Source organism: Bubalus bubalis, chromosome 14 (assembly GCF_019923935.1).
Source record: "Bubalus bubalis isolate 160015118507 breed Murrah chromosome 14, NDDB_SH_1, whole genome shotgun sequence".
NCBI lineage: Eukaryota > Metazoa > Chordata > Mammalia > Artiodactyla > Bovidae > Bubalus > Bubalus bubalis.
In genome coordinates, this window is record NC_059170.1 from 10,802,611 (window position 1) to 10,828,599 (window position 25,989).

General features: G+C 46.6%; 1 protein-coding gene across 3 annotated transcripts; it reads right to left on the reverse strand.

The window, feature by feature from the left end:
* Window positions 1-9,185: 9,185 nt before the first annotated feature.
* TTPAL (alpha tocopherol transfer protein like) lies at window positions 9,186-24,084 on the reverse strand. Of its 3 annotated transcripts, XM_025263424.3 has the most exons (6): window positions 23,947-24,056; window positions 20,147-20,184; window positions 19,216-19,675; window positions 15,833-16,026; window positions 14,082-14,192; window positions 9,186-11,311 (listed from the first exon to the last, which is right to left on the reverse strand). In XM_025263424.3, exons 2-6 carry the CDS (start codon window positions 20,159-20,161, stop codon window positions 11,033-11,035), a joined length of 1,059 nt encoding a protein of 352 aa, XP_025119209.3. In that variant the 5' UTR covers window positions 20,162-20,184; window positions 23,947-24,056; the 3' UTR covers window positions 9,186-11,032. The 3 variants fall into 3 exon arrangements, with proteins under 3 accessions (XP_025119209.3, XP_006059287.3, XP_044783544.2); XM_006059225.4 differs by lacking the exon at window positions 20,147-20,184 and having other exon boundaries at window positions 23,947-24,084; XM_044927609.2 differs by lacking the exons at window positions 9,186-11,311; window positions 14,082-14,192; window positions 15,833-16,026 and adding an exon at window positions 16,156-16,830 and having other exon boundaries at window positions 23,947-24,062.
* Window positions 24,085-25,989: the final 1,905 nt, after the last annotated feature.

Below are 25,989 nucleotides of genomic sequence, written 5' to 3' on the forward strand. Positions count from 1 at the left end.
AGGTTTTTCATTTTTTTAGACTTTTTTGGGCAGTAAGGTTTATAAAGCATCTTCCAGAATGCTCTCCTGTTCCTTCCAAAGTTTAAGGTCTGACCAGTGGGTAAAGTCTTGAACTCATTCAGAAATTCTACTAAATGTCTTTCCTGGGCAAGACACTTGGGTAGATGAGAGACAAGGCTTGCGTTCTCTGGAAGCTTCTTTGGGAGAGGTGGTACACGGAAGGATAGAGCAGTCTGCGTGCTCAGCGAAGGTTTACTGCACGTCTGTACCAGGCCCCTTAGGCCTGGGATAAGCCTCAAACAGACACCAGCTCTGCCGGCTTGGACTTAGAGTTTCAAAGAGGGTGAAATGAGCTGACAGGTGATACAACGTGTTGTAATTAGTGCTGTGATTTAGGAATTGCAGAGAACTCACAGGAGAGGTGCTGGGTGGGGAGTGTCATGGTAGGCTTCCTGAGGAAAGTGATATCTAAGCCCAGAAATGTTGGGAGTTCACTAATGAGAAGAATAGAGGAGTGGAGTGGCATTGCTGAAGGATAGACTAAACTGTATGTTAAGGGTAGGGAGATTTAAAAAAAATACATCATGTTCAGTGGAGCTTTAACGGGGAGAAATGGTCTGGGACCAGGCCACGAAGGGCTTTGTAAACCACACTGAAGAGTTTGGACCTTGTGCAGGGGCAGCAGGGAACACAGAGTGCCGTGGGCAGATGGTCTCATCAGTCACTGCGGCTGATGTATGGAGAAGGGATCTAGAGAATGAGACCGGGGCAGTCCTTACGAGATCTGAAACAGAGAAGTCAAGTGAGAACAGAAATTGACAGCTGAGAGCTCCTCAGTAATTAAACGTTTTAACTTGGCAGTTGATTAGCTGTGGGAGAGAGGTCGATTCCTGAGCGATACTAGTTTAGCCACCTGAAATCTCTGGTGGTTCTGTTTATATGGTGAGAAAAACCAGAAGGGGAGGAACAACCTGCACTAGAAGAAAGATGGAGGTGGTCTCTGAAGATGGCTGTTTGGGTTTGGAAGTATGCTTTGTTATTTTCTGTCAGGCTGGTCAGTAAATATTTACTGAGTATATACTATGCTTTACAACCTTAGGCAAATGACAAGCCATCTGAACCTCAGTGTCTCCTTTGTTTGAAAGTTTATCTTGGTACGGAAGAGCATTTAGAGAGTAAAATTACTTTGCAAAGTGCTTAACCATTGTAAGCATGCTGGTGGTAGCTGCTCATCTCCACATGGGCTAAAATGAGACTGGTCAATAGTCAGAGGTCAGAGATGTTCAGCCATAATCTAATGGAGGTGAGATTTGAGGGTTCTTACAGAATTAGACAGGGCCTAGAGGGGACAGTCTCAGCTGAGCTGTGGGTGCGGGGTCAGGAAGCAGGGCTTGATAGGAACTGTTGGAACTGCCACCATTTAAACCAGTTCTTTATACCACTGGCTCAGAGAGAAAATTGCCAGGGATGTGGGGGACAGTTAGGGAAGGTATAGCCCCTTACTCTGCCGGTGTATAGCAGTCACCCCATTTTCCTTAAAGAAGGGCCAGCCAGATTAAGACTTTTAAGGGTCCTGAACTTTAAAAACATCACCATGTACCACCTCTCCCCTACCTTAAAAGCAATAGTAAACTGTAAAATAAGTGTAACAGAGTCCAATAAAGGTTTTATTTTTTTCTCATGATGATAACTTCAATATTAATTTGAAATAACAAATTCTCTTTTAAAACCGAGGGGGCAGTGTCCCTACATTGCTTGGTTCTAAGAGCAAGTTAAAGCTGGCCTGTTGCTGGGACAGCCAGTACTGTACTCAAGTTCCGTTCAGTTCAGTTCAGTTCAGTCACTCAGTTGTGTCCGACTCTTTGAAGCCCCATGAACCGCAGCACGCCAGGCCTCCCTGTCCATCACCAACGCCCGGAGTTCACCCAGACCCTTGTCCATCAAGTCGGTGATGCCATCCAACCATCTCATCCTCTGTCGTCCCCTTCTCCTCCTGCCCCTAATCCCTCCCAGCTTCAGTCTTTTCCAATGAGTCAACTCTTCACATGAGGTGGCCAAAGTACTGGAGTTTCAGCTTTAACATCATTCCTTCCAAAGAAATCCCAGGGCTGATCTCCTTTCAGATGGACTGGTTGGATCTCCTTGCAGTCCAAGGGACTCGAAAGAGTCTTCTCCAACACCACAGTTCAAAAGCACCAATTCTTCAGCATTCAGCTTTCTTTATGGTCCAACCCTCACATCCATACATGACCACTGGAAAAACCATAGCCTTGACTAGATGGACCTTTGTTGGCAAAGTAATGTCTCTGCTTTTTAATATGCTGTCCAGGTTGGTGTACTCAAGACTCAAGTGAATTATACATGTTGAGTGCTGAATTATACACATGCATTAAAAAAACATCAGTATTTTAGGTAAGCTCAGGATTCCACTGTAAAGCAAGGGGGTATTTTGAATCCTCAGACCTCATGGTCTATTCTAGAAGAGTCCCCTGGTGTCTCATCGCCATGAGGCAGGCCTGTCTGTCCCCCACTGTTGCTGATTGGGGGCCCTGGCTCCGAGGTCAGCTGTGTGCCCTAGGAATTCATTAAAGGCAACAGTGTGGCTGCCACTTCTGCATGCTTAGAGCTGGGAGAAAGCTTGTCGGCCCTTCTCGGATTTCCCTTTCTAGGTTGCTCTTGCTAGGCATTCTGTTGGATGGGAAATAAAACTCTTGATGATCAAAGATACTCCCAAAGAATGGCTGTGGACCTGGTTTTCCGTGCTTTTGATGTTCTGGACCAAACCACAACTCAGACCTAATTTAAACCCAACAACTTTTGTGTTCATTCCAAGTCCCTGCTTGATATATTTTTCTTTTTACACATTGAGGCTAAAGTGAATATTCAGTACTATGAGGCATGTGTTTGATCTCTGTGGATGGATGGCAGATGCCAGGGTCGTGCTTATTAATGGGAGCTGCTGTTCATCTCTTTACACTTTGTGTCGGTCTCTCCATCTTTTTACTGCCCAAATCAGACCACCTGCTCAGTGGTCTCCTCACAACTGCTGGGTGACTTCAGTCACATGGTGCCTGCATCCTCAGGTGAAGAAAAATGAGAGCTGCCCCCAGATAGCAACACGTCCCAAGCAAGGAACGGATATTATCCACAGCCCTGTAAAGTGGTGATGATTCTCCCCTTTTGTAGATCAAACAGAGGTATAGAGAGGCTAGTGTCTTGCCCACAGACACTTTAGTAAGAAGCAAAGCAGAGAAACAAATCCAGGGCTGATTTAGATCCCAGTCTCCCTTGGCCCGTAAGGATGTAGGAGACGAGATAAACTATAGAGACTGCTTCATGTGGGGGGGCCAGGCCAGCTGGCTCTCTACCCATTACTAATGAAGGAAAATTAGTAGCTCCCTGAAGGCAGTAACTGCTGTCCTACTGGGTCAGTGTATTCCAAGAGGGTTGGTACCTTATCAGATAAGAGAGCAAACATTTGGTTAAAGTTCCTCTTTTTTTCCACAAAAGTAGTGCCCTTAAAGGAATTTATTACCAGCTTTTAAAAAAAAATTATATATATATATATATATATATTTATTAATTTGGCTGGGCCGGGTCTTAGTTGTAGCATGTGAACTCTTTAATTGCAGCATGTAGGATCTAGTTCCCTGACCAGGGATTGAACCCCGGGCCCCCTGCATTGGGAGTGCAGAATCTTAGCCACTGGACCACAAGGGAGGTCCCCATCCATACTCAGCAGCTTTAAATGCAATAACATGAAACATTTGGTGCCATTTATTGTATAGAAGTGCTGAACAAGTACTGTGAGGCGTGGGCACTGGAGAAAACTAAGGGGTATTTTAGAAGAGAAAACTCATAGAAAAAACTCCTATGGCTTCTAAAGGACCTAAGTTGATCCTTTTAACACTGTTATGGAGGTAAAAAGAATTGAAGCCATGAACTCTGTCTTTCCGGATGTGAGAAACAGACTAAGTTCTTTGAGAATGCTGACCTGAAGAGCTGGTGTGTTGCAGTGTTAAGTACTTACTGTTGCATCATCAAAGCCAGCAGTAACGTATGGATATTCTGAGGGTTTCTCAGCTGGCCCATCCCCAACACACCAGACCCGCCACAGACGGGGACCTAGCTCTTGTCTCCTCTGGGGAGATGAACAGAGGGCAGAGAAACAGCTAAGCACCAGGGGACCAGAGCTGAGCAGGCCACACCCAAGTCACCCTCAAGGAGTTTGCATTCACTTGTAGGTGCTTCCAGAATAAAGTGTTCAGTTACAATTTGGGCCTCAAGAGATTAGGAACTTCTGCTTTCTATTCTCCAGGAAGCCAGAAAACAAGCCACTTTTTACACTGACGCTTTCTGACTCTATAAATACCTCCCTTCTTTCTATGGTCTGTCTGGGGGCTGACTCCAGCCATCAGGAGGAGATTGTGGGCTCCAGTCAGAGTGCCTGGCCTTGAATCCCAGTGCTACTTAACTGTTAATAGCTGTGGGTCCTTGGACAAGCTGCTTTTCTGTACCTTACTTCTCCCCCAGGGGCAATAATATTTCATTAAAGGTGCTTGAAGATTAAATGACATTTTGTACATGAAGCGCTTAACAAGATGGATGCACAGCCCACAAGAGCACTCAGGGACTGTTAGCTATCGGGGTTCAAGGCCAGTCTGGGAAGTACACCTGGGCCTCGCGAGTGGCCCTCTGTGTCAACTGTGGACATCTCGCTCCACTTCCTTTCTTCACACTGGTGTCCTCTCACCGCATCTGATCTTCAGAGGCAGCTGGCCTGCTGCCTAGAAAATGCACGTGCTGCTACAGCGCCCCCTTCCGGCCTCAGCAGGTGAGAGGCTCTCCCCAGGCCACTGTGAGGGAGTGAAAGGCACTCAGTTGTGTCCAAGTCTTTGTGACGCCATGGACTATACAGCCCATGGCTTCTCCAGGCTAGAACACTGGAGTGGGTAGTCTTTCCCTTCTCCAGGGGATCTTCCTGACCCAGGGATCGAACCCAGGTCTCCCACATTGCAGGTGGATTCTTTACCAGCTGGAAGCCCTGGCCATGAAAAATAAAACACTTAGAACCTTTACCCAAACTGCCATAGTCACAAAAGAACTCCACACACACTCAGCCTTACAGAGATTTTTTATTATTTAAGACCCAGTCATGCATACTAAAATTACATGTTTTCACCATTTTGACTTAGAAAATGCACTAGAAAAATAAACTTTTGGTCAAAACAAACACTGAAGTAGATGAATCCACCAGCACGTGTCCTTATACTTGAAGCCAAACTGAATTTCAGTTTGAAGCAAGGAAGGCAACCAGAGGCCGAAATGATGCCCCAATCTGGTCCCAATTAGTCCATCTCTAACCCCTTCAGAGTCACTGTCAGAGGCTCTTGGCCCCAGAGAACTTTTAAGTATTTTACTTGTAACAGGTTCCCACCTGATATGCCAAGAGGTCAAGGCATATCCCTAAGAATCCCAGTGGACGGCAGCTACTTAACTGCTCAGCTAAACATGGTGCCCAGTGAGACGAAAGGATGAGTGGCTGATTGGCAGAGAGCAGAACGGTCACTAGCAAGGCCATTCACAAATCACCCTGGGCCTTCGCACGGAGCAAGCGCCATGAAGGAAGAATATCTGACTCTGACATTATATATTGCTTGTATTTCAAGCCATTTCTGCATCAGGAGAGCAGGAGGGAATTTAGTCGAGATTTACAAAACTCACACCTCAATACTGAAAAGTGTGACTTTTCAGATGTCTAGCGTGACTAGACATCTTTCCTGAACAGTTGCCATGTTTTCTGTTTGTGATCTCCACGCCTCTCATGGCACAGGACAGCCACACATCATTAGCTTAGCGGACATTTTACTTCCTAAATGAAAGAAATGGTTTCAAAGGAAAACCTTAAAATGAGGTATTATGATAATGCCACAACAGTACCATAGCTTTTGGCTATACAAATGAAAAAGCGACTCCATAACTGATCTGAGAATCAGATGGCATTTCAAGTAACTGCCTACCCATGGAGATTTCTGAAAGGCTCAACATCTCACAGGAATTCAGGGAAAATATCTCTTATTACCCTGACTCTCTTTCTGGCAAAAATGTAGTATCTTGTGAACTGAAGTGTTTGCAAAGCTCTAAGGACAGGCTTGTGACATTGAGCAGTGTCAGGTTCGTGACACTGTACAGGAGGCAGTGATCGAGACCATCCCCAAGAAAAAGAAATGCAAAAAGGCAGAACGGCTGTCTGAGGAGGCCTTACAAATAGCTGAGAAAAGAAGAGATGCTAAAGGCAAAGGAGAAAAGGAAAGATACCCCCATTTGAATGCAGAGTTACAAACAACAGCAAGGAGAGATAAGAAAGCCTTCCTCAGTGATCAATGCAAAGAAATAGGGGAAAACACTAGAATGGGAAAGACCAGAGATCTCTTCAAGAAAATTAGAGATACCAAGGGAACATATCATGCAAAGATGGGCACCATAAAGGACAGAATTTGTATGGACCTAACAGAAGCATAAGATATTAAGAAGAGGTGGCAAGAATACACAGAAGAACTGCACAAAAAAGATCTTCATGAGCCAGATAACCACGATGGTGTGATCACTCACCTAGAGTCAGACATCCTGGAATGTGAAGTCAAATGGGCCTTAGGAAGCATTACTACGAACAAAGCTAGTGGAGATGATGGAATTCCAGTTGAGCTATTTCAAATCCTAAAAGATGATGCTGTTAAAGTGCTGCACTCAATATGCCAGCAAATTTGGAAAACTCAGCAGTGGCCACAGGACTGGAAAAGGTCCGTTTTCATTCCAATCCCAAAGAAAGGCAATGTCAAAGAAGGTTTAAACTACCACACAATTGAACTCATCTCACACATTAGCAAAGTAATGCTCAAAATTCTCCAAGCCAGGCTTCAAAGTATGTGAACCATGAACTTCCAGATGTTCAAGCTGGTTTTAGAAAAGGCAGAGGAACCAGAGATCAAATTGCCAACATCCGTTGGATCATGGAAAAAGCAAGAGAGTTACAGAAAAACATCTGCTTTATTGACTATACCAAAGCCTTTGACTGTGTGAACCACAAGAAACTGGAAAATTCTGAAAGAGATGGGAATACCAGCCCACCTTACCTGCCTCCTGAGAAATCTGTATGTAGGTCAAGAAGCAACAGTTAGAACTGGACATGGAACAACAGACTGGTTTCAAATAGGAAAAGGAGTACATCAAGGCTGTATATCGTCACCCTGCTTATTTAACTTCTGTGCAGAGTACATAATGAGAAACGCTGGGCTGGATGAAACAGAAGCTGGAATCAAGATTGCCGGGAGAAACAGCAATAGCCTCAGATACGCAGATGACACTACCCTTATGGCAGAAAGCAAAAAAGAACTAAAGAGCCTCTTGATGAAAGTGAAAGAAGAAAGTGAAAAAGTTGGCTTAAAACTCAACATTCAAAAAACTAAGATCATGGCATCCAGTCCCATCACTTTGTGGCAAACAGATGGGGAAACAATGGAAACAGTGAGACTTTATCTGGGCTCCAAAATCACTGCAGATGGTGATTGTAGCCATGAAATTAAAAGACACTTGCTCTTTGGAAGAAAAGCTATGACCAACCTAGACAGCATATTAAAAAGTAGAGACATTACTCTGCCAACAAAGGTCCGTCTAGTCAAAGCTATGGTTTTCCATATGTATGGATGTGAGAGTTGGACTATAAAGAAAGCTGCGTGCCGAAGAATTGATGCTTTTGTTTTTGTGGTGTTGGAGAAGACTCTTGAGTCCCTTGGACTGCAAGGAGATCAAACCAGCCAATCATAAAGGAAATCAGTCCTGAATATTCATTGGAAGGACTGATGCTGAAGTTGAAACTCCAATACTTTGGCCACCTGATACGAAGAACTGACTCCTTGGAAAAGACCCCGATGCTGGGAAAGATTGAAAGCGGGAGGAGAAGGGGACGACAGAGGATGAGATGGTTGGATGGCATCACCGATGCAATGGATATGAGTTTGAGCAAGCTCCGGGAGTTGGTGAAGGACAGGGAAGCCTGGCGTGTTGTGGTTCATGGAGTAACAAAAGAGTCAGACACGACTGAGTGACTAAACTGACTGAAGGACAGGCTGCTCCTTGTGAAAGCAGGATGAAGCACTAGGGAGCTGAGGCCACCTCTGCCGACAGAAAATAGGAAACTCAAGAGGGGAGGCCAGGGTTGTTGCACTTTTGGCTATTTCTGTAGATTACTCCCAGCCTCTGGCCATGAAAGAACAGAATTCCAGGAAGAAGCAGAATTTTCCAGAATTCTGTATAGAAAAGAAGGAAGAACTCCCCCACCCCATTACCCAAGCTTACAGACTCATTTGGAAGCATTAGGTGTCAGTTCATTCAGACCTAAACTGCCTAAAAAGTCATTTAGATGGCGGGGGAGAACAAATCCTCTGATGCCAGGAACAGAGGGTTCAGGGCTCCCAAGTGTAGACCCCCTTCATCATAAGACGATTCAGGGATGTTCAGCAGCTGACCAAGGTCACGTGGCAAAGTAAAGCTGGAACTTGGGTCTCCTGGTTTACTATTTCTTTCTCTTGCCTACAGCACACAGCCCTGAATTGCAGGAAATGTTCCTTTTCAGGTGTCTGAAACAAGTCAAAACTTTTCCCTTAAGGAAAACACTCAGTTCTCCTGGCGTTCAGTTACTTGCTCCATCACTGTGCCCCCATTGCGAGTGAAACTCCCGGGGTGCCCCTGTGGTCATTCCCCTGCCCTGCTGAGGCAGCCGTAGAGAGAAGCCAGGCAGAGACCCCACGTCTTTCACCCAGGGAGATCCTGCTGTCACAGCTCGGACCAAGCCTCCTGAAGTGTCAAAACCACTTGCTCTCCCTGGAGCCAACATAAAACACAGCAGCTCTAGCAGCTCCAGAAGGTAGACAACCCTTGGCTTTGACCCCTTTCTGAAGCTGAACGAAACAGCTCCTTGATCTAACTGGGAAGGTCTGGGAAATGGGCAACACCCTTCCTGGTCTTTGAGAAATTTCTGGAGGTGAGCTTGGCCGTCCCCACGTTAAGACACATGGACAAAGGCAACTGGCCAGGAATGCAATGCACAGTTTAAACCCTGGAAATTTGGGGCTGAATGATTCATGTCTAACTTTTCCGTTTTGTTTTTTAATCTCTGTTCTCTTTGGGACCTAAGAAAACCTGTGACCAATTCGCCCAGGCGGCTGGGTTCTGAACTCATTACTAGATAGCCATCCCACTTGTCCCATTTAGGCCTTTTCAGCGATGGTGGTCACGCCATCATTGTCATGGCGTCGTCTAGATGGGACTAGAGGCAGCCAGGGGTGTGTACTGTAACACCGCCCACCCAGCCAGGTCCTTAGAGCATCCGAGGTTAGTATCTATGGTGAAAACAGTTCCTCCTAGAATTGGCACGAATGAGGTAAGTCATTTCCACCAACAACTTCTCCAGACATTTTAAAAAGTGCTAGAGAGAGAGAAATAGCTAATGAACAACTGATTGGCCTTTACGTGTCAGAGGGCTGTTCTAGTCCTAACTGAGTCCCTCAGTTTGCCTGCTGCTGCTCTAACAAGTGCACAGAGAAGCTAACACACACAATGCATGGTACTTGTCACTTTTTAACACCACAATGTGCATGGAATGAATGAAAGGAAATAGGTCAAAAGCCATCAGATGAACCACCTAATTTGATGCTTGGGCTAAGGCTGAGTTCTTGACAGGAAGGGTCTAAAGTGCTAAAATGCAGAACTAACATTCAGTCTGGCTGGACATGAGAGATAGAAACTCCAGTGGGTTGGGGTGCGGGTGTCCCAGAATAACTTGCCCTTATTTCCAGAGGCCAAATTTTAAGAATGCCAATTAATTTAACCCTTTACCATCGCCAAGTTTAAAATATAAGCCAGAGTCTCAGAGATGGAAGGAATTCATCCAAGATCATGGGCATCGCATCTGCCTTCACTACCCTCCCTGTGAAATGAAAATGGGTATTGCTGATCCACTCGTTTCTATAAAGACAGAGCCGAAACAATGACACATCCCTCTTGGGAAGGCCCATGCATACCACAAAAATACAGAATCCAACCACTGGTATCTAGAGAGTGCTCTTTCTAGGCAGAAAACCAATGTCTAACATTCAATAAATAACCAAATCGCAGAGCCCCGTTAGTGGACAAAAGGGCCCTCATCATCACTTCATTCAGCCTGATTTTACAGATGAGAAGGCTGGAGGCCCACAGAGGCTCGTGTGTCCTGTCCACAGAAACACATCTAAGGCTGGGGCCCATGTCTCATAATTCTTAGGCCAGAATTCTTTTAGCTACACAGGACTAACGTCCAGGCTTCTTGGTTGAGTAAAATCACGTGCGTCTAGGATCATGTATGATTCTTTTGAGAACCAGGACTAAGGCTTTATGGGTTCGGAAAAACTTTAAGGTTCTATTGCAAGATTCAACCCATGAATCCCAGAGATACATAAGGTCCATGGTTCCCGAGTTTGATCAGGAGGTGCTGCTTCTGTCCTCTTGCATGATTCAGTGAAGGTGCTTTCCAGACCCAATGATGGACCTCTGACTTTCAAGATGAGAGAGGTCTGTAGTCTCTTTCAAGACAATCTCATCATCTCACATGTGGCCCCCTGGCAGGCTCGGCCAAACCGTCTCACAGGAATGCAATGCCTGGCCAATCGGGGTTTTCTCCTGGAATGTGGGATCAGAGTGACGTTGGTCCTCATTTTTCTTGCTTTGAGCTCTGTAAGAACCAGATACGGCTTCCACATTCATGGCTGCACACTGGGATTCCAAATATTTCGGAATTGCTGGGGGACTTTCTCCATGTCTTCCACAGTCATTCAAGCCACCCAAGCCTCACCCTGTGGCTCAGAGCTGTCCAGGATTTTCCTCCATGCTGCAGTCCGTTCCAAGGAGCAAGACAATCCCTGGCACCTCGAATCCTCCTTGGGCCTCTCCGAAGAAAGAAGGAAAGGTTATAAAGATGGTGACATTCGCGGGGGACTGCCTAGTAGCAGGAGTACAGCTGCGATTTCATGGCCCGCATGGAGTCATCACAGGGCACCTCTGAGCTCAGCCCCTTGGGTGGCAGGGCCTGGCCCAGGATGCTGTCACAGGGAGGGCCCGGCTGGCAGAACTCCTTTACGAAGTCCTCCTCCGAGGCTAGCAGCACCTCATTCCAGGCGGTGATGTCCAGCTCTCCAGCCGTGCCCCCGTATTCCCTGGGTAGGATGTTTCTTGGAAGGTTTGTGTGGAGAGAGTTCAGGTCAGACCCGTGAAGGAAAAACTACAGAGAATGAAAGGAAAGCACACAAGTCCTTGGGTTAATCAGTAACCTTTACTAGAAGGTACTCAGACACACATCTGTTGAATGAATAAGGGAACAGTTGATGCCAACTCCACTCTTCCAGTGCCATGAAAAGCTTGAGGATCCTTCATCCTCTTTTGCTCACTCCCTGTATCCTGTTAGCTGGTCCTTCAAAATACCTCCAGCATTCTGGCACTTCCCTGCTACCCTAGTGGGACCAGTTCACCATCCCTTCTTTCCTGGATTCTCAGAGCATCTTCCTCCGTTCTGTGCTTAAACCCTTGTCCCACCACAGCCTAAGCACTCGTCAACGTAGGTCAGATCAAGTCACTCCTCTAAAACACGCAGACTCCAGTGCACCCATCTCACACAGACTAAACACCAGAGTCCACATGATGGCCCACACGGTCTGGCCCGTTACACCTCTGCCTCCCCTTCCTCCCATGCCCCGCTGGGGCTCCTCCAGGCCTGCCTCTCCCGCCCCCCGCCCGGCTCAGAGTCCCCCAGATCCCTGTAAGGCTCACTCCCTCATGCATTCACGTCTTCGCTCAAACGCCAACTTCTCAATGACACCACCTCTGACTATCCTACGGAATACTACTGCTCCTTTCCTTCCGGAACCTGCTGTCTCCTTTCTCTGCTTTATTTTTCTCCATAGCATTAGCACATTCTCATCCTAGATAACAGACATAACTCACTGTCTGTCTCTCTAGAATGTAAGCTTCTTGGGGGCGGAGATTTTGGTCTGTTTTGTTCATTGAGACCATACCTGCACAAAGCTGATAAAAAATAGTTTTGAGTGGATGAATTAACATACGATGGACCAATTGACCAGATTATTGGACACCAGTAAGGTCATTTCATAGATGTAAAAGACCTCACCCAAAGACTGCTTCGGTAAAAGCAGGTTCCAAACGGAAGCTCCAGGAAGCAACATGGGTTCAAACCCAGGGTGGGAGGCCACACTGAGAGGTCCTCAATCCTAACAGTGCATCAGAATCACTTAAGGAAGTCTTAAAAGCACAGGTTCCTGGGCTCTAGCCCTGAACTGACGAGTTGAAATCTTTGGGGAAAGGGCCTGGGAATCTGGATTTAAAGTTCCCTCCCTCACAAATGAGATTCTACATTTCCTCTTTGAAAGCGAGAACAAAATTGAAGAGTATGTAAGTGACCATAACCATTTTCCTAGGCCTAAGAAAGAAGAAGAAAAATACCACCCATCACATTTCAGTCATGGTCCTCGGAAAGTTTAAAAGATCACTGGCTCTTCAGGGTCAGAGGAAGGCTATTGTTTTTTTTTTTTGGCTGCACCTTGCGGTTTGCAGAATCTTAGCTCCCCAACCAGGGATCGAACCCAGGTCCCCTGGAGTGAAAGTTCAGAGTCCTAATTCCTGGACCACCAGGTAAGTCCCCAGACTGTCTTTTTAAAGTGTCACCTATTCTCTCTAACATAAAAATTAAACTATAAACTCACAGATCTCATAAACCTTGAATTACTCTACAAACTTCACACAGTAAGACAACAAATTAAGTAAATGGAAAGGCTTCAACAACAATTTAAGCTACAGGGACTTTCCTATAGCTTGGATGGTAAAGAATCTGCCTGCAAATGCAGGAGACCTGGGTTCAGTGCCTGGGTGAGGAAGATTCCCCTGGAGAAGGCAATGGCTACCCACTCCAGTATTCTTGCCTGGAGAATCCCATGGACACAGGAGCCTGGCAGGCTACAGTCCATGGGATCTCAAAAAGTTGGATGTGACTGAGCGACAAACACACAGACAACAGTTTTAAAGCACAAGGAGCTACAGTCAGAAATTGCCAGGACTCTTTTTAACTGCCCGCCCAATGCCCACCCTTTGCCACGTCCTCAAGGCAATGGCACCCCACTCCAGTACTCTTGCCTGGAAAATCCCATGGACGGAGGAGCCTGGTAGGCTGCAGTCCATGGTGTCGCTAAGAGTCGGACACGACTGCGCGACTTCACTTTCACTTTTCACTTTCATGCATTGGAGAGGGAAATGGCAACCCGCTCCAGTGTTCTTACCTGGAGAATCCCAGGGATGGGGGAGCCTGGTGGGCTGCCATCTATGGGGTCGCACAGAGTCGGACACGACTGACATGACTTAGAAGCAGCAGCAGCAGCATACATAAAATATGATATTGGTTCACAACGCCCAGGCCAGGATATTAAAAAGCCTAAATGATCATGGAGCAGAGATGCTCCTACAAAAACAACCCTGGGTCTGCTCTCTCTACAGTCAAGTATTATTTTCCAATTAATTTCATCTTCCCCTCAAAGAAAAGACTGTTCACTTATTTTATCTGAAACCCCGTACTTTCCAACTTAGTAGTCCCAGGCAAGAATAATAAACTGGGCTTCTCCGGTGGTCTAGTGGTTAAGAATCTGTCTGCCAATGAAGAGGCCACGGGTTTGATCCCTGATCTGGGAAGATCCCACATGCCGTGGAGCAACTAAATGTGGCCCAACTATGGAACCAGCACTCTAGAGCCCACGAGCCACAGCTACTGAGCCCATGTGCGTAGAGCCCGTACTCTGCAACAAGAGAAGCCACTGAAACGAGAAGACCATGCACAGCAATGAAGACCCAGTGAAACAAAAAATAATAAATACGTAAATCTTAAAAAAAAAAAAAGAATAAGTTTATAGTTGTTGCAATAAATTTAGAGATGTCACAGAAAAGGAAGCATAAAAAAAAATTAAAGTATCTTTGATAGGATCATCACTTACTCTGTTTGCTATCTTCTCCTTCAGAAATGGTTTTATGATGGCAAAAATACCTTTAAATATTCGAGGTTCATTCACTACATGGACTGCTTTGATCCGAATGGGGAAACCATCCTGTGGGGGAAGGGAAGGGAATGTTAGAATCCCGATGTTAGAATCTGAAAACTGTCAGTTACCACAGCCTGCCTTCCCCATTTTTAGCCCCAACATCAGTCTGGTCTGATTCTCCCAGTCTCTTCAAAGACAGCCCAAGTCAGGGCTAGACAGGAAGATGGGTCTCAGGCAAAGAGTCTATCTAAGGACCCAGAGCTGGCTTAGGAAAGGGTTAGGCAAGCAGGTGGATAGCTGCCCTTCTTAGGGCAAAAAAGCAGTCTGAGCCTGTGTGGACAGATCTAACACATATCAGGCCTTCTAGATCAGTGTTGCCCAAAGTGTATTTCTCAGGATGTTACTAGCCTGTGATGCAAAAAGGGTTCTGTGGTAAGCAACTGAGTTTGAGAAACAGTAGACTAAATACAGTCAAACAGGTTTCCTTAACTGCGGGACTGGTCAGGCTTTCAGTATGCAAATGTTTATGTTGAAATTCACAAGAAAGGGGCATGCTATGCTGTATTTCCCAAACACACTTAACCCTGGAACATTTTTTTGTCCCCCAGACCATCTTACAGGACTAGAAAACCACTGATTGAATGCATTATCCTGACACTTGAATCTGCACAATATTTGGCAGAAGCAAAGAAGAGTGGAAGCTAAGGGAAGCCCAAGTATTACCTCCACGCAAGAATTCACATTTCTGATAATGACTGGAAGTGACATTTAAATGTTTAAATAATCAGCCTGGTGCGCAAGACAGGCTCAAACACCATGGAATTTGATGGGGGAGAATCGTGGGATCACTGGTGCCCCACAGCTCACAGGAGACAGCACCCCATCGACTGGGTCTGATGAATGAGGGTCCAGGCTGCCAGACTACATCCTGAAGGTTTCCTCTTCTATCAACAAGGAAAGATAACTCTTACCTTGTGTATCTCAGAGAATTCCCTGAAGGACTGAATGGCTTACCATGACTGTAAGTGTGCTTTGCAGCAACAACGATATATTGGACAGCACAGGGAATTATAGCCATTATTTTGTAATACCTTTTAATGGAGTATAATCTATAAAAATACTGAATCATTCTGCTGTACACCTTAAACTAACATAATACTGTAAATCAACTATATACTTCAATTAAAAAAACAAGCACTTTGCATGTGCAAACCATCTCACACACTGCAGACGCATGAGGAACTTTATGGTTCCCAGAGACTTGTGTTCTGAAATGCACAACATGAGGTGTGAAAAGCATCTGACCAAAACAGCCCTGCAGGGTTCCCTGAGCCCAGGTTCTACAGAAAAAAGGAGAGGCTCCATCACCTCAGCAGAAACATCTCAGTTCCATTTGTCAAGAATTTCTCTGTCTTCTGGGCCAAAAAAAAAAAAAAACCCCAAACAAACAAACAAACAAAGCAGAAAGCATTTCTCTGGTTTTTGGGCTCTTGTCCTAAAGTTGATTTTGCCCAGTAACTACTGGAGACCTTGATGAGAATGAGTGGTGAACTGGACTTTTATATTTCTTCCCATGCTTTTGTATTGTCCTGACTGTGGGGAGGCGTGGGAGGTGGGGTTTGTGTATTAGGTGGAACTGGAGGTAGACAGGGCCCTGGGAAAGACAAACAGCCACAGGACAGGTACATGACAGATAGGAGCCATACCTGAAGGATGCCAATCACCTTTTTGGCTATAAAAGGGCCAAAATGAGATGCCTTTGATAAGCTCACTCCTTTGTAGTCTGCAAGAATTACAATTCCATTCACCTGGGTTTCTTCAGACTGAATGAGTTTCTCTAGTGTCAAGTATATGGCTCGGATGTTTTCCGTAATTGGATAGTTGCTCGGGATCCACCTGTCTAAGGTCGTAAAAGATGGACAGTATGTTACAGAAATGAATACAAACACGTAATCAGATAGGCCAGGATTTATCTCCTTCCTAAACCGTTGCTTAAAAATGGAAAAGAATTCTACTGGCATGACTATTTAGATCTTTAAGTGGGAGCTGATGCTTCTTGACTCCAAACATAGCAGCACATTCTGAAGTGGAAAAGCAACTGAGTGTTGAAGGTGAAGTCGTGAGCTCTGAAGTCAGACACACCTGGGGTTTGCATCTTCCTAGCTGTGTGACCTGGGCTAAGTTTTCTCCTCATTTTGGGCCTACGTCTCCTCCTAAGTCGAATGGGATAATAATGCTTGCCTTAATGGACATGCGCGCCTTCTGCCATCACAAGTGCCCTTATCTTCGTAAGACCACCCTCATCTTCCTTGGGGGGAGCCACTTCTTCCCATGCTAGCCATACTGAGTGTGTAAAGTGACTTCACTCCTGGGTCCAGAGGTGGGCTTGGCCAGTGTGGGCACAGCATCCTCCTGGCCACAGCAAGTAATCCAAGTGAGGTCAAGCAGAAGCACAGGGACTCAATTCTTGGCCCCAAAGGACCTGGGCCCTTCGGGAAGAGAAGATCTCTCTTCTGTCTTGTAGTGGTGAGGCTGGGAGCCTGAGACCCAGGGACCCATGAGGCAAGAGCTGGTCTGAGGATGAAGCCCAGACCAAGGACAGCAGAGATGGCGATGGTTTCCCAATGGTGTAGCTTGAACAAACTCCCCTTTCCAGGCTGGTTGCTCCCTTGATGCTCCCCATATGATTGAGGAGTCTTTCTTTCTTTGGGGAAAAGATGAGAATGACAACTTTTGAGTGTTATCTACTATTCTCAAGAAAATCCCACCAAGATATGTGTGTCTCTTTTATCTTAGAAAGATAAAACTCCACTGGATTGTCCCCAATGAGATTTGTGACATGTGCAAAATTTCTATACAAAAAAATCTTTGTCCAAAAATTGTGCCAGCTTGCTATTTGTAGTTCTGCCAATTAAACCTGCTTCTACAGACTGGCTGTCATCCTTTTCAATCACATTTGTCTCAAAAGAGCTTACAAAAAGGCAAACCCAACACCTTCCAGATTTCACATTGAAGTGAAGTGAAAGTTGTTCAGTCTTTGCGATTTTTTGCAACCCCATGAACTATAGAATCCATGGAATTCTCCAGGCCAGAATACTGGAGTGGATAGTGGTTCCCTTCTCCAGGGGATCTTCCCAACCTAGGGATCAAACACAGGTCTCCCACATTGCAGGCAGATTCTTTACCAGCTGAGCCACCAGGGGAGCTAGTTGAGAACAAAAATCTGTCTGCCTCCTGTTAAAATGATGAGTTTGTGGGGAGGTGTTCAAATCTGCTCCAGACATAAGGGGGGGAAAATCCATCTCAGGAGCTAAGAGTTGAAAGCACACAAACAGGCAAAACCAGTGTGGTAACATCTGATTGTTTTGTAATATTCATATGAGCTGAGTACAGAGGAACAGCAGAAAGTCCCGCTGACTGGTTTCTAGGTTTCCTGGTGCCCTGACTGCTCGACCACCTTGTTTATTGTAAAATGCGTGCATGCATGCTCTGTTGCTCAGCCGTGTCCAGTTCTTTGCAACCCATGGACAGCAGCTGGCCAGGCTTCTCTGTTCATGGAATTTTCCAGAAGAGAATACTGGATTGGATTGCTATTTCCTCCTCCAGGGGATCTTCCCAACCCAGGGGTGGAACCCATGTCTCCTGCATTGGCAGGCAGACTCTTTACCACTGAGTCACCTGGGAAGCCCTGTTTTAATATGAACACCACCTAATTTTGGAAAACACCTAAAACAGCAGGTAAAGCAGTTAATACTGTGCCTGGTACATAGAAAAGGCTGGTCTCCCAACAAGCTTTGGTAAATGACTAAAGGAAATGGTAACGTGGGGGTCTCAAGGCAGAGGGAGGCTTCCACTCCCCATCAGCTGTCCCTTCAAGAAGTTATTTGCACAGGAGCAGAAAGGGTGCCCAGCAGGTTCTCATGTTCCTGGCATGTTTGGGAAGAAGAACACAGCCATCTTACTTTCACATTTGTTCTCAGCTCAGCTCTGATGGAAAATATTGAGGCAGGGGGAACAGCAGAGAACTCTCCTGAGTGTACTAAGTATTTAGGGTCAGGGAAGAAGGAGAAAAAGACAGAGAATCAGAATGCTTGAGTTCTAGGACCCCTCGGTCTCTCTGTTCACCAAAAAGTCTTCTCTCGCATTTCTGGTACTTTGGTGGGGGAGGGAATAGGGAGAAAACTACTCCCATTGCAAACTACTGCATCAAGGAAATGTCAGGTGTTTCAATTACCATCATGCACTGCTGAGATGGAAAAGTGCATCTGAAGTGAAGCTTTTCACTGACTTCACAAAGCAGAGGGGAGCGGGGAGAAGTCAGAGGAGGCAGGCAGACACTGATATCTGTACCTCACCTGCTCACTAAGGAGTGACAGGGTGGGAGTGGGGGTGTCCTGGCAGCCCTGCTTAGACCTGACGACCAGTGTTGCTTTCTAAGCTCACCAGATTCCCAACCCTAGAAATCTGGAATCTGCACTGAAGGAACTTAGTTGGGTGGCCAGGTAAGCTGAGGGGTGTACAGAGGGATCAAAAGCCAGTACTCGGACAGAAGTATGAAGATGTGCAAAGGGCAGCAGAAAACGTGGCCCAGGGAGACACACAGACTGACAGATCGGCAGAAGCAGAGACAGGAGAATGGTGGTCTCGGTTCCTGTCCTCTTAGGGAGGACTCTGGGTCTAGCTCCCGCGGCCGAGCACCGTGCTCCCTCAGCACTCTGGTGCGGTGCTCCCAGCTGCTTAGACTACATCCTCCCTTTGTCTTAAGTCAGTAGAGCAGGGCTCTGTTCTGTGGTCAAAAAAGCCTTGACTAAGGCCAGGAGGGGACAAAAGGGAATAACACACACACACACAAGAGCCTTGATTAAGGCCAGGAGGGGACAAAAGGGAATAAGGCAGACAGACAGACACACACACACACAGCAGCCTTGATTAAGGCCAGGAGGGGACTAAAGGGAATAAGACACACACACACACACACACACACACACACACACACACACACACACACACACACAAAGCACCCTGGGCAGACACATCCCAAACTGTACCCACGCCCATCCCTCCCCCGCGCCCCCAGCGAGCGCGGTACCTGGGCGGAGGCAGAGGACGTGGCAGCCCCTGGGGTCGGTGTGCGGCAGCACGGTAAGGAAGCCGGAGGCCAGGACCTCCTTCAAGGCGGAAGGCCGCAGGTTGTTGAAGACTTCGGGCCAGCTTCTCCGGCAGCTGTGGTAGTTGATGAGCAGCTGGAGGGCCCGGTCGTAGTCAAACTTGCGGGCGCGGAGGAAGCGCAGCAGGAAGGCGTCCTCCAGCGAGGTGCTCAGGTTGGGGCACTCCTTGCGCACCATGTCCCGCAGGGCCTGCACGTCGCGGAGCCTCCATTCCGGCTTCTCCTGCAGCTCCTCCCTGGCTTTGGCCACCAGGTCCTCGGTCAGCGAGCACACGTAGCCGGCGGGGGCGGAAGGAGGCAGCAGCTCATTTTCCGAAAGCGAGGCCACGGAAGGGCTGGTTCTCAGCGAGTCACTTTCTTCTGACATTAGCTCCCAGGATCCCTGCGAATCAGAAGCCCTGCCTGATGCCGAGAAAGCCCGGCACTGGCATCGGTCACTCCAAATCCCTGAGCGGCGTGAGGGAGGTGGGTAGAGATGCTATCCTCAAGCCAAAACCCTCAGAACAGTGGTTCTCTCCTGGAGGAGTATCTGAATCACAGTCAGGTCCAGTCCAACCCAGCCCCAGGGCAGCTCCAGCAGGATACACACACCGCTCATCACACACACACACACACACACACACACACACACACACACACACACCCACCCACCCACCCACCCCTTGCTCACAGAGGTATGAACAGGTGCTTGACCTTACTGGTAATAAAAGAAATGGAAACTAAAACACCTTTGAATCTCAGATTAGCAAAAACACAAAACAGGGATTCTGACGGGCTTGTTGTTGTTGGGAGAATTAACTGACACAGGCTCTTTAGGGCAGTGTGTCAATTATCAAGATTCCAAACCACATACCCTTACAGATGTCATATGGTATCATTTACATGTGGAATCTAAAAAAAAAAAAAAAAAAAAAAAGGGACACAAATGAACTTATTTACAAAACAGAAATAGACTCACAGAAGTAGAAAACCAATTTATGGTTACCAAAGGGGGAAATATAGGAGGGATAAATTAGGAATTCGTGATTAAGAGATACACACTGCTATATGTAAGACACATAATCAATAAGGACTACAAGGACTATATTCAGTATCTTATAATACCCTGTACTGGAAAAGAATCTGAAAAATAGATACATATGTATAACTGTATCACTCTGCTATATACCTGAAACATTATAAATTGACTATACTTTGATTTAAAAAAAACTATGCTTTGGCCCAGCATTCCATTTCTATGTACTTATATGTGTGTGTAAAATATGGATGATCATTACAAGTATTAACTATAATTGCAAAAGACTGAAAATACTTTACCTCCATCTCCTTATTGGAGACTAGTTAAATAATATTACCATATTCCCGGAATACTATTTGGTAATGAAAAAGAATTAGATAGATCTTTATGAATTGACGTTAAGGAAAAAGAAAGCAGGTTGCAGGAAAATATGAAAAAAAAAAAGACTTGTATTTATATTTTAAAAATATATACTTGTGAATGCACCTAAAATTTTTGGAAGAAAAGTACAAGAAAACTGTTAACCATGGTTCCCTTTAAGCAACAGAACCAGACACTGAACATTTAAGAGAAAAGGAGACTCTTCACTGTCCTTTAAAATTTTTTACCATACCCACACATGACTTGGCATGGCGGCTGTAAAACGACTAGATCTCCTGCGGGGGTGGAACATAACTGATGGGTGTTCCCAGCTGCTGTCCCTCGGGATCCACCACCCAGGGGATGTACACTTTCCAGACTGGCTCCAGCCAATGAGTTAGTGAAACGTAGGACTCCTCAAACAGGCAACTTTAACCTTGAGGATCCCCTATCAGCCTGGCCAAGCGTTTACTGCAGTCCAAGACTTCTTGCCCAAACCTCCTGCACAGGGACCAGGCTCACATAGCTGTCAGAAGCTCTCCCTGATTTCTCCAGTTTCCCCTCCCTTTTATGTGTTGCCACCATTAAATTTCTTCCATCTGTAATCTCACCCTAGTGTCTGCTTCTTAGAAGAGCTGAACTAACACACTAAATGAAAAAAAAAGAAAAAAAAAAAAAACATAGCTGCCTTAGATATTCCAGGAATAAGGTCCCAGCAAGGTTGCCCAGTTTTGAAGCCCAAGCTCTCTGTCCATGGGCTGTCACTCTTCCCCAACTCTGAGCTCAACAAGGAAGGCAGGGGTCGTCTTGGGGCCTCTGTGCATACACAGCCAGTCTTCCCCACAGGCCACAGCAGCCACAGTGACCAGGCTACCTCCTCCAACTCTTAGGTCTGCCCACTCTGTTGCTTGTGTGCTAACCTCCAGCCCTGCCCAGCTTCTTTCATTTTCTCCCAAAGGTGGTTTTCTTGTCTTTGCACATCCTGTTTTCTCTGACTAGGAGGCTCTTCCTTCAGGTCTCTGGCCAATACCAATTCACCCCATTAGATGTCACTTCATGCATTCAACAGATACCAAGCACTTAATAGGTACCGGGCCCTTGACCAGGCACTGGGGGATACAGCAGTGAGCAAAGAAAAAATCCTGCCTTCACTGAGCTTACATTTTCATTAGGGAGACAGAATATAAGCAAAATAAATTGTATAGTCTACTAGAAGATGATAAGAGCTATGGAGAGAAATAAAGCAGGCAAGGGAGTTGCAGGCAAAGAGGCTGCAGGTAAGGGGGTTGGATATACCTGGAGATAGGAGTTGCAGTTTTAAGTAGGGTGATCAGGGAAGTCCTCACCCAGATCAAGTGACATGTGTGCAAAGATGAAAGAGATGAGGGAGCAAGCCATGTAGGTCTGTGGGGGTAGGAAAGTGCAAAGCCTGAGTCAGGACCACGCCTGGCTTTATCAAGGAATAGGGAGGAGACTAGTATGGCAAGAGCCAAATGCACAAGGCAGAGAATATTAGCAGATGGATTTAGAGAGGAACCGGGGTCCCAACTGGTACTGGGCTTTGTAGGCCAGTAAGAGCTTAGTTACTCACTTTGGAGGGTTTTGAGTAGAGTGACATGATCGGATTTAGATTTTAAAAGGATCACTGGGTTGTTTCGAAAATGTAAGAGGATGACTGTAAGACGATGAAGACAGCAGCAAAGAGACCATTTAGAGGCTACTGAAATAATCCAGGTCAGGGATGACCACTTTGAAGCAGGGAAGACATCTCTCTCCGACTCCGATCAGTTTAGGAGCACCCCGCGCCCCCTGCAGGAACTCTGTGGCATAGCACTTCTCTCACTGTGGCAATTGTAGGCAATTTGTGTGCAATATCCACAACTGTCTTGTTTATCATCCTAAACACAGCACTTAACAGGGTGTCAGACACATAGCCTGAACTGCATAAATATTTGTTGAATGAGTTTAATCTGCTTGGCAGAGGTATGCTGAGTGAGGAACAGATCAACAATCATGGTTCACAGGACCCACCCTAGGCTCTGTTTTCTTGGGAGTCGCCAACAGATGCCCGTAATTCCAATCCATTACTTAGCCAGAAAACTGACTGTAATGTCCATGGACTACATACTAGACTCAAAGTCCCTCTCCGGTCCCTCTCCCACCTTTCCTCCTCTCAATGCACATTAAATGTCAGTCAAAACAAACTAATGAACACCTCATGCATTTCTGATACCTGTCTGGGAGTTTCTTCACCTCATTTGTTTCCAACCAGGCCTAGCTTCAAAGTCACCTCCTCTATGAAGCCTTCCTTGACTTCTCCAGGTTAACTCTAGTGTTCCACAGCACTCGGTTCCTATTTCTCTTTTAGAAACTGCAGTCCAGTGTCATGTGTGTTTATCCAAAACTCTTCTGAGTCAGTTTTACCCATCCATTCATTTATCAAATAATTACTGATCACCTGTGGAAGGCACTATGCTTAGAAGTGCTGGGCACACAGCAACGTTCAATATAATTGCTTATTTATGAAATTTAACTCAGTGGAATGATGACAAGAGATAACATGTTCATGCATGTTTTACCATGTATGGCGCACTATGATAAGCACTTTACATCCATCTCTCGTTTAATTTTCACAATATTTGGTGAGAACACGAATACTGTTACTATTTTACAAAGAGGGATCTGCCCACTAGAATGTGAATTTCAAGGGAGCAGACAAATTGCCTCTCACATTCATTGCTCTCCCCAATGCTTGGACCATGACGGTGCTCTGTAAATAACAGTGGATGAGAGGTTAAGGGCCCAAGGGTACCCGTCGCGTGAGGCAGAGCAAAGACGTGGGCTCCACACTGGGCTCCACGCTGCACCTGGAGCTTCCAGTTTAATCTCCAGGGCCCTGGCGGTATCGAATACAGCGCACGACTCGGTCAGTCTGGTGAAGGAATCGATGGGTGGGCATATAGATGGGTGCAAACACCATTTGTTAGGGGGAAGCCGAGAACCTTCCTCACTTGGAGCCTAACATTTTTCGAGCATCACCTTCCTCCCCACCCTCCCCCAGGAGAGGTCAGGAATCCACAGTTCCTGGAGCCCCAAGAGCCCCCACACCGCGTCGACAACCCTCCGAGGCCCCCCACTTCCGGCTGTCACCCCTTCCCCAGGGGTCCCCGTTTCCTGGGGTCTCTCCCTACGCGGGTGCCCCACTTCCGGTCATCCCTCCCTCGCGGGGGTCCCTTTCCCCCGTCCCCTGGGCACACGGGCTCGCGGGCACTCACCGGCCCGGCTACGGGGCGGAGCGCGGGTCAATCGGCGGCGGGAGCCTCGTCCGGCAGCGCGCACAGAACCGACCCGCACTCCCTGCCCAGCCGGCCCGGCCGCTCGCGCCGGAAGTGACGTACACAGAGCGTAGGAAGGCGGGGCGCCGCCCCCGTGAGTGCGCATGTGCGACCTTTCCTTGAGGGACAAGCAATGAGTCCCCACCTGGTGGCCGAAACCGCGCCGTGGGTTCCTGAATCTGGGGAGAGGCTGGCTGCGAGGCACAGGTTTCGGTGGCATAGCTGGGGAAGCTGGGGCCTCGAGAAGGAAGGAAAGGAGCTGCCGTTTGCCAAGAACATATTAACTATGTTATCTGGTGTATTACATCCGTCACCTCATTAGATTCTCAAAAGGAATCCTGCTATTTTATGAAAGGGAAACGGAGTCAACCAATGAAGTATAGGTCTTCAAACCTAGACCTCAGGGTTAGCATTTCAGAATTCCAGAGCTGCCGCCAGGACTGGCTGCTCCAAAGGTTAAAACTACAATACAGGGACCGACATCTGTCTGTCTTTAGCCAAGTGACTTTGAGCGAGTTTCCATTCCTCCTTAGGCCTCCTTTCCCTCATTTGTGCATAATTCTTGCTCTGGAATCTTGATTCGGTAGTTCTTTGCTTCCTGCTTTGGTGTTCATGAAGTCCGTTTCAGAAAGTGGTAATCTCAAAAAGGCTTTACTAGCCTTCTGACCGCTGCTGCTGCTGCTAAGTCGCTTCGGTCGTGTCCAACTCTGTGCGACCCCATGACGGCAGCCCACCAGGCTCCGCCGTCCCTGGGATTCTCCAGGCAAGAACACTGGAGTGGGTTGCCATTTCCTTCTCCAATGCATGAAAGTGTAAAGTGAAAGTGAAGTCGCTCAGTCGTGTCCGACTCTTAGCGACCCCATGGACTGGAGCCCACCAGGCTCCTCCGTCCATGGGATTTTCCAGGCAAGAGTACTGGAGTGGGGTGCCATTGCCTTCTCCGCTTCTGACTGCAGTCCATTAAAATCCTCAGCACCCTCCACCTCCCCGCCCATATATTTTGTACAGTTTTTGAGACAATATCCTAGGTCCCTCTTTCAAGCAGAATAATACTGATGTCATGGTAAAGACAGTGAAACGCTTTTAGGAGAGAAACTGTGTGGTCCAGGAGGACTCAAGAGCTCAAAGCAGTATCCAGGAGATGGCTTTAAACAATCTAGCCCCTTTCTTACCCCTGGAGCAAGAGGAATCCCAGGGAGATGGGAACTGACATAGGTGGACCAGAAGAACACAGAAGTTTCTGCTAGATGTTAAATGGGCTGGGAGCAGGGTGCAAGGATCTTGGGAGTTAGGAGTTTTCGTTCCTGCTCTGACTCTACCACTTCTGGGATAAAGTATAGAAGGCTCAATTAAAGTTGAATATCGTCATACAAAAAAGAATTTCTTTTTAAGTATACAGTTTGGGGGATGTACTGATCACTCACCTAGAGCCAGACATCCTGGAATGTGAAGTCAAGTGGGCCTTGGAAAGCATCACTATGAACAAAGCTACTGGAGGTGATGGAATTCCAGTTGAGCTCTTTCAAATCCTGAAAGATGATGCTGTGAAAGTGCTGCACTCAATATGCCAGCAAATTTGGAAAACTCAGCAGTGGCCACAGGACTAGAAAAGGTCAGTTTTCATTCCAATCCCAAAGAAAGGCAATGCCAAAGAATGCTCAAACTACCACACAATCGCACTCATCTCACATGCTAGTAAAGTAATGCTCAAAATTCTCCAAGCCAGGCTTCAGCAATACGTGAACCATGAACTTCCTGATGTTCAAGCTGGTTTTAGAAAAGGCAGAGGAACCAGAGATCAAATTGCCAACATCTGCTGGATCATGGAAAAAGCAAGAGAGTTCCAGAAAAACATCTATTTCTGCTTTATTGACTATGCCAAAGCCTTTGACTGTGTGGATCACAATAAACTGTGGAAAATTCTGAAAGAGATGGGAATACCAGACCACCTGACCTGCCTCTTGAGAAATTTGTATGCAGGTC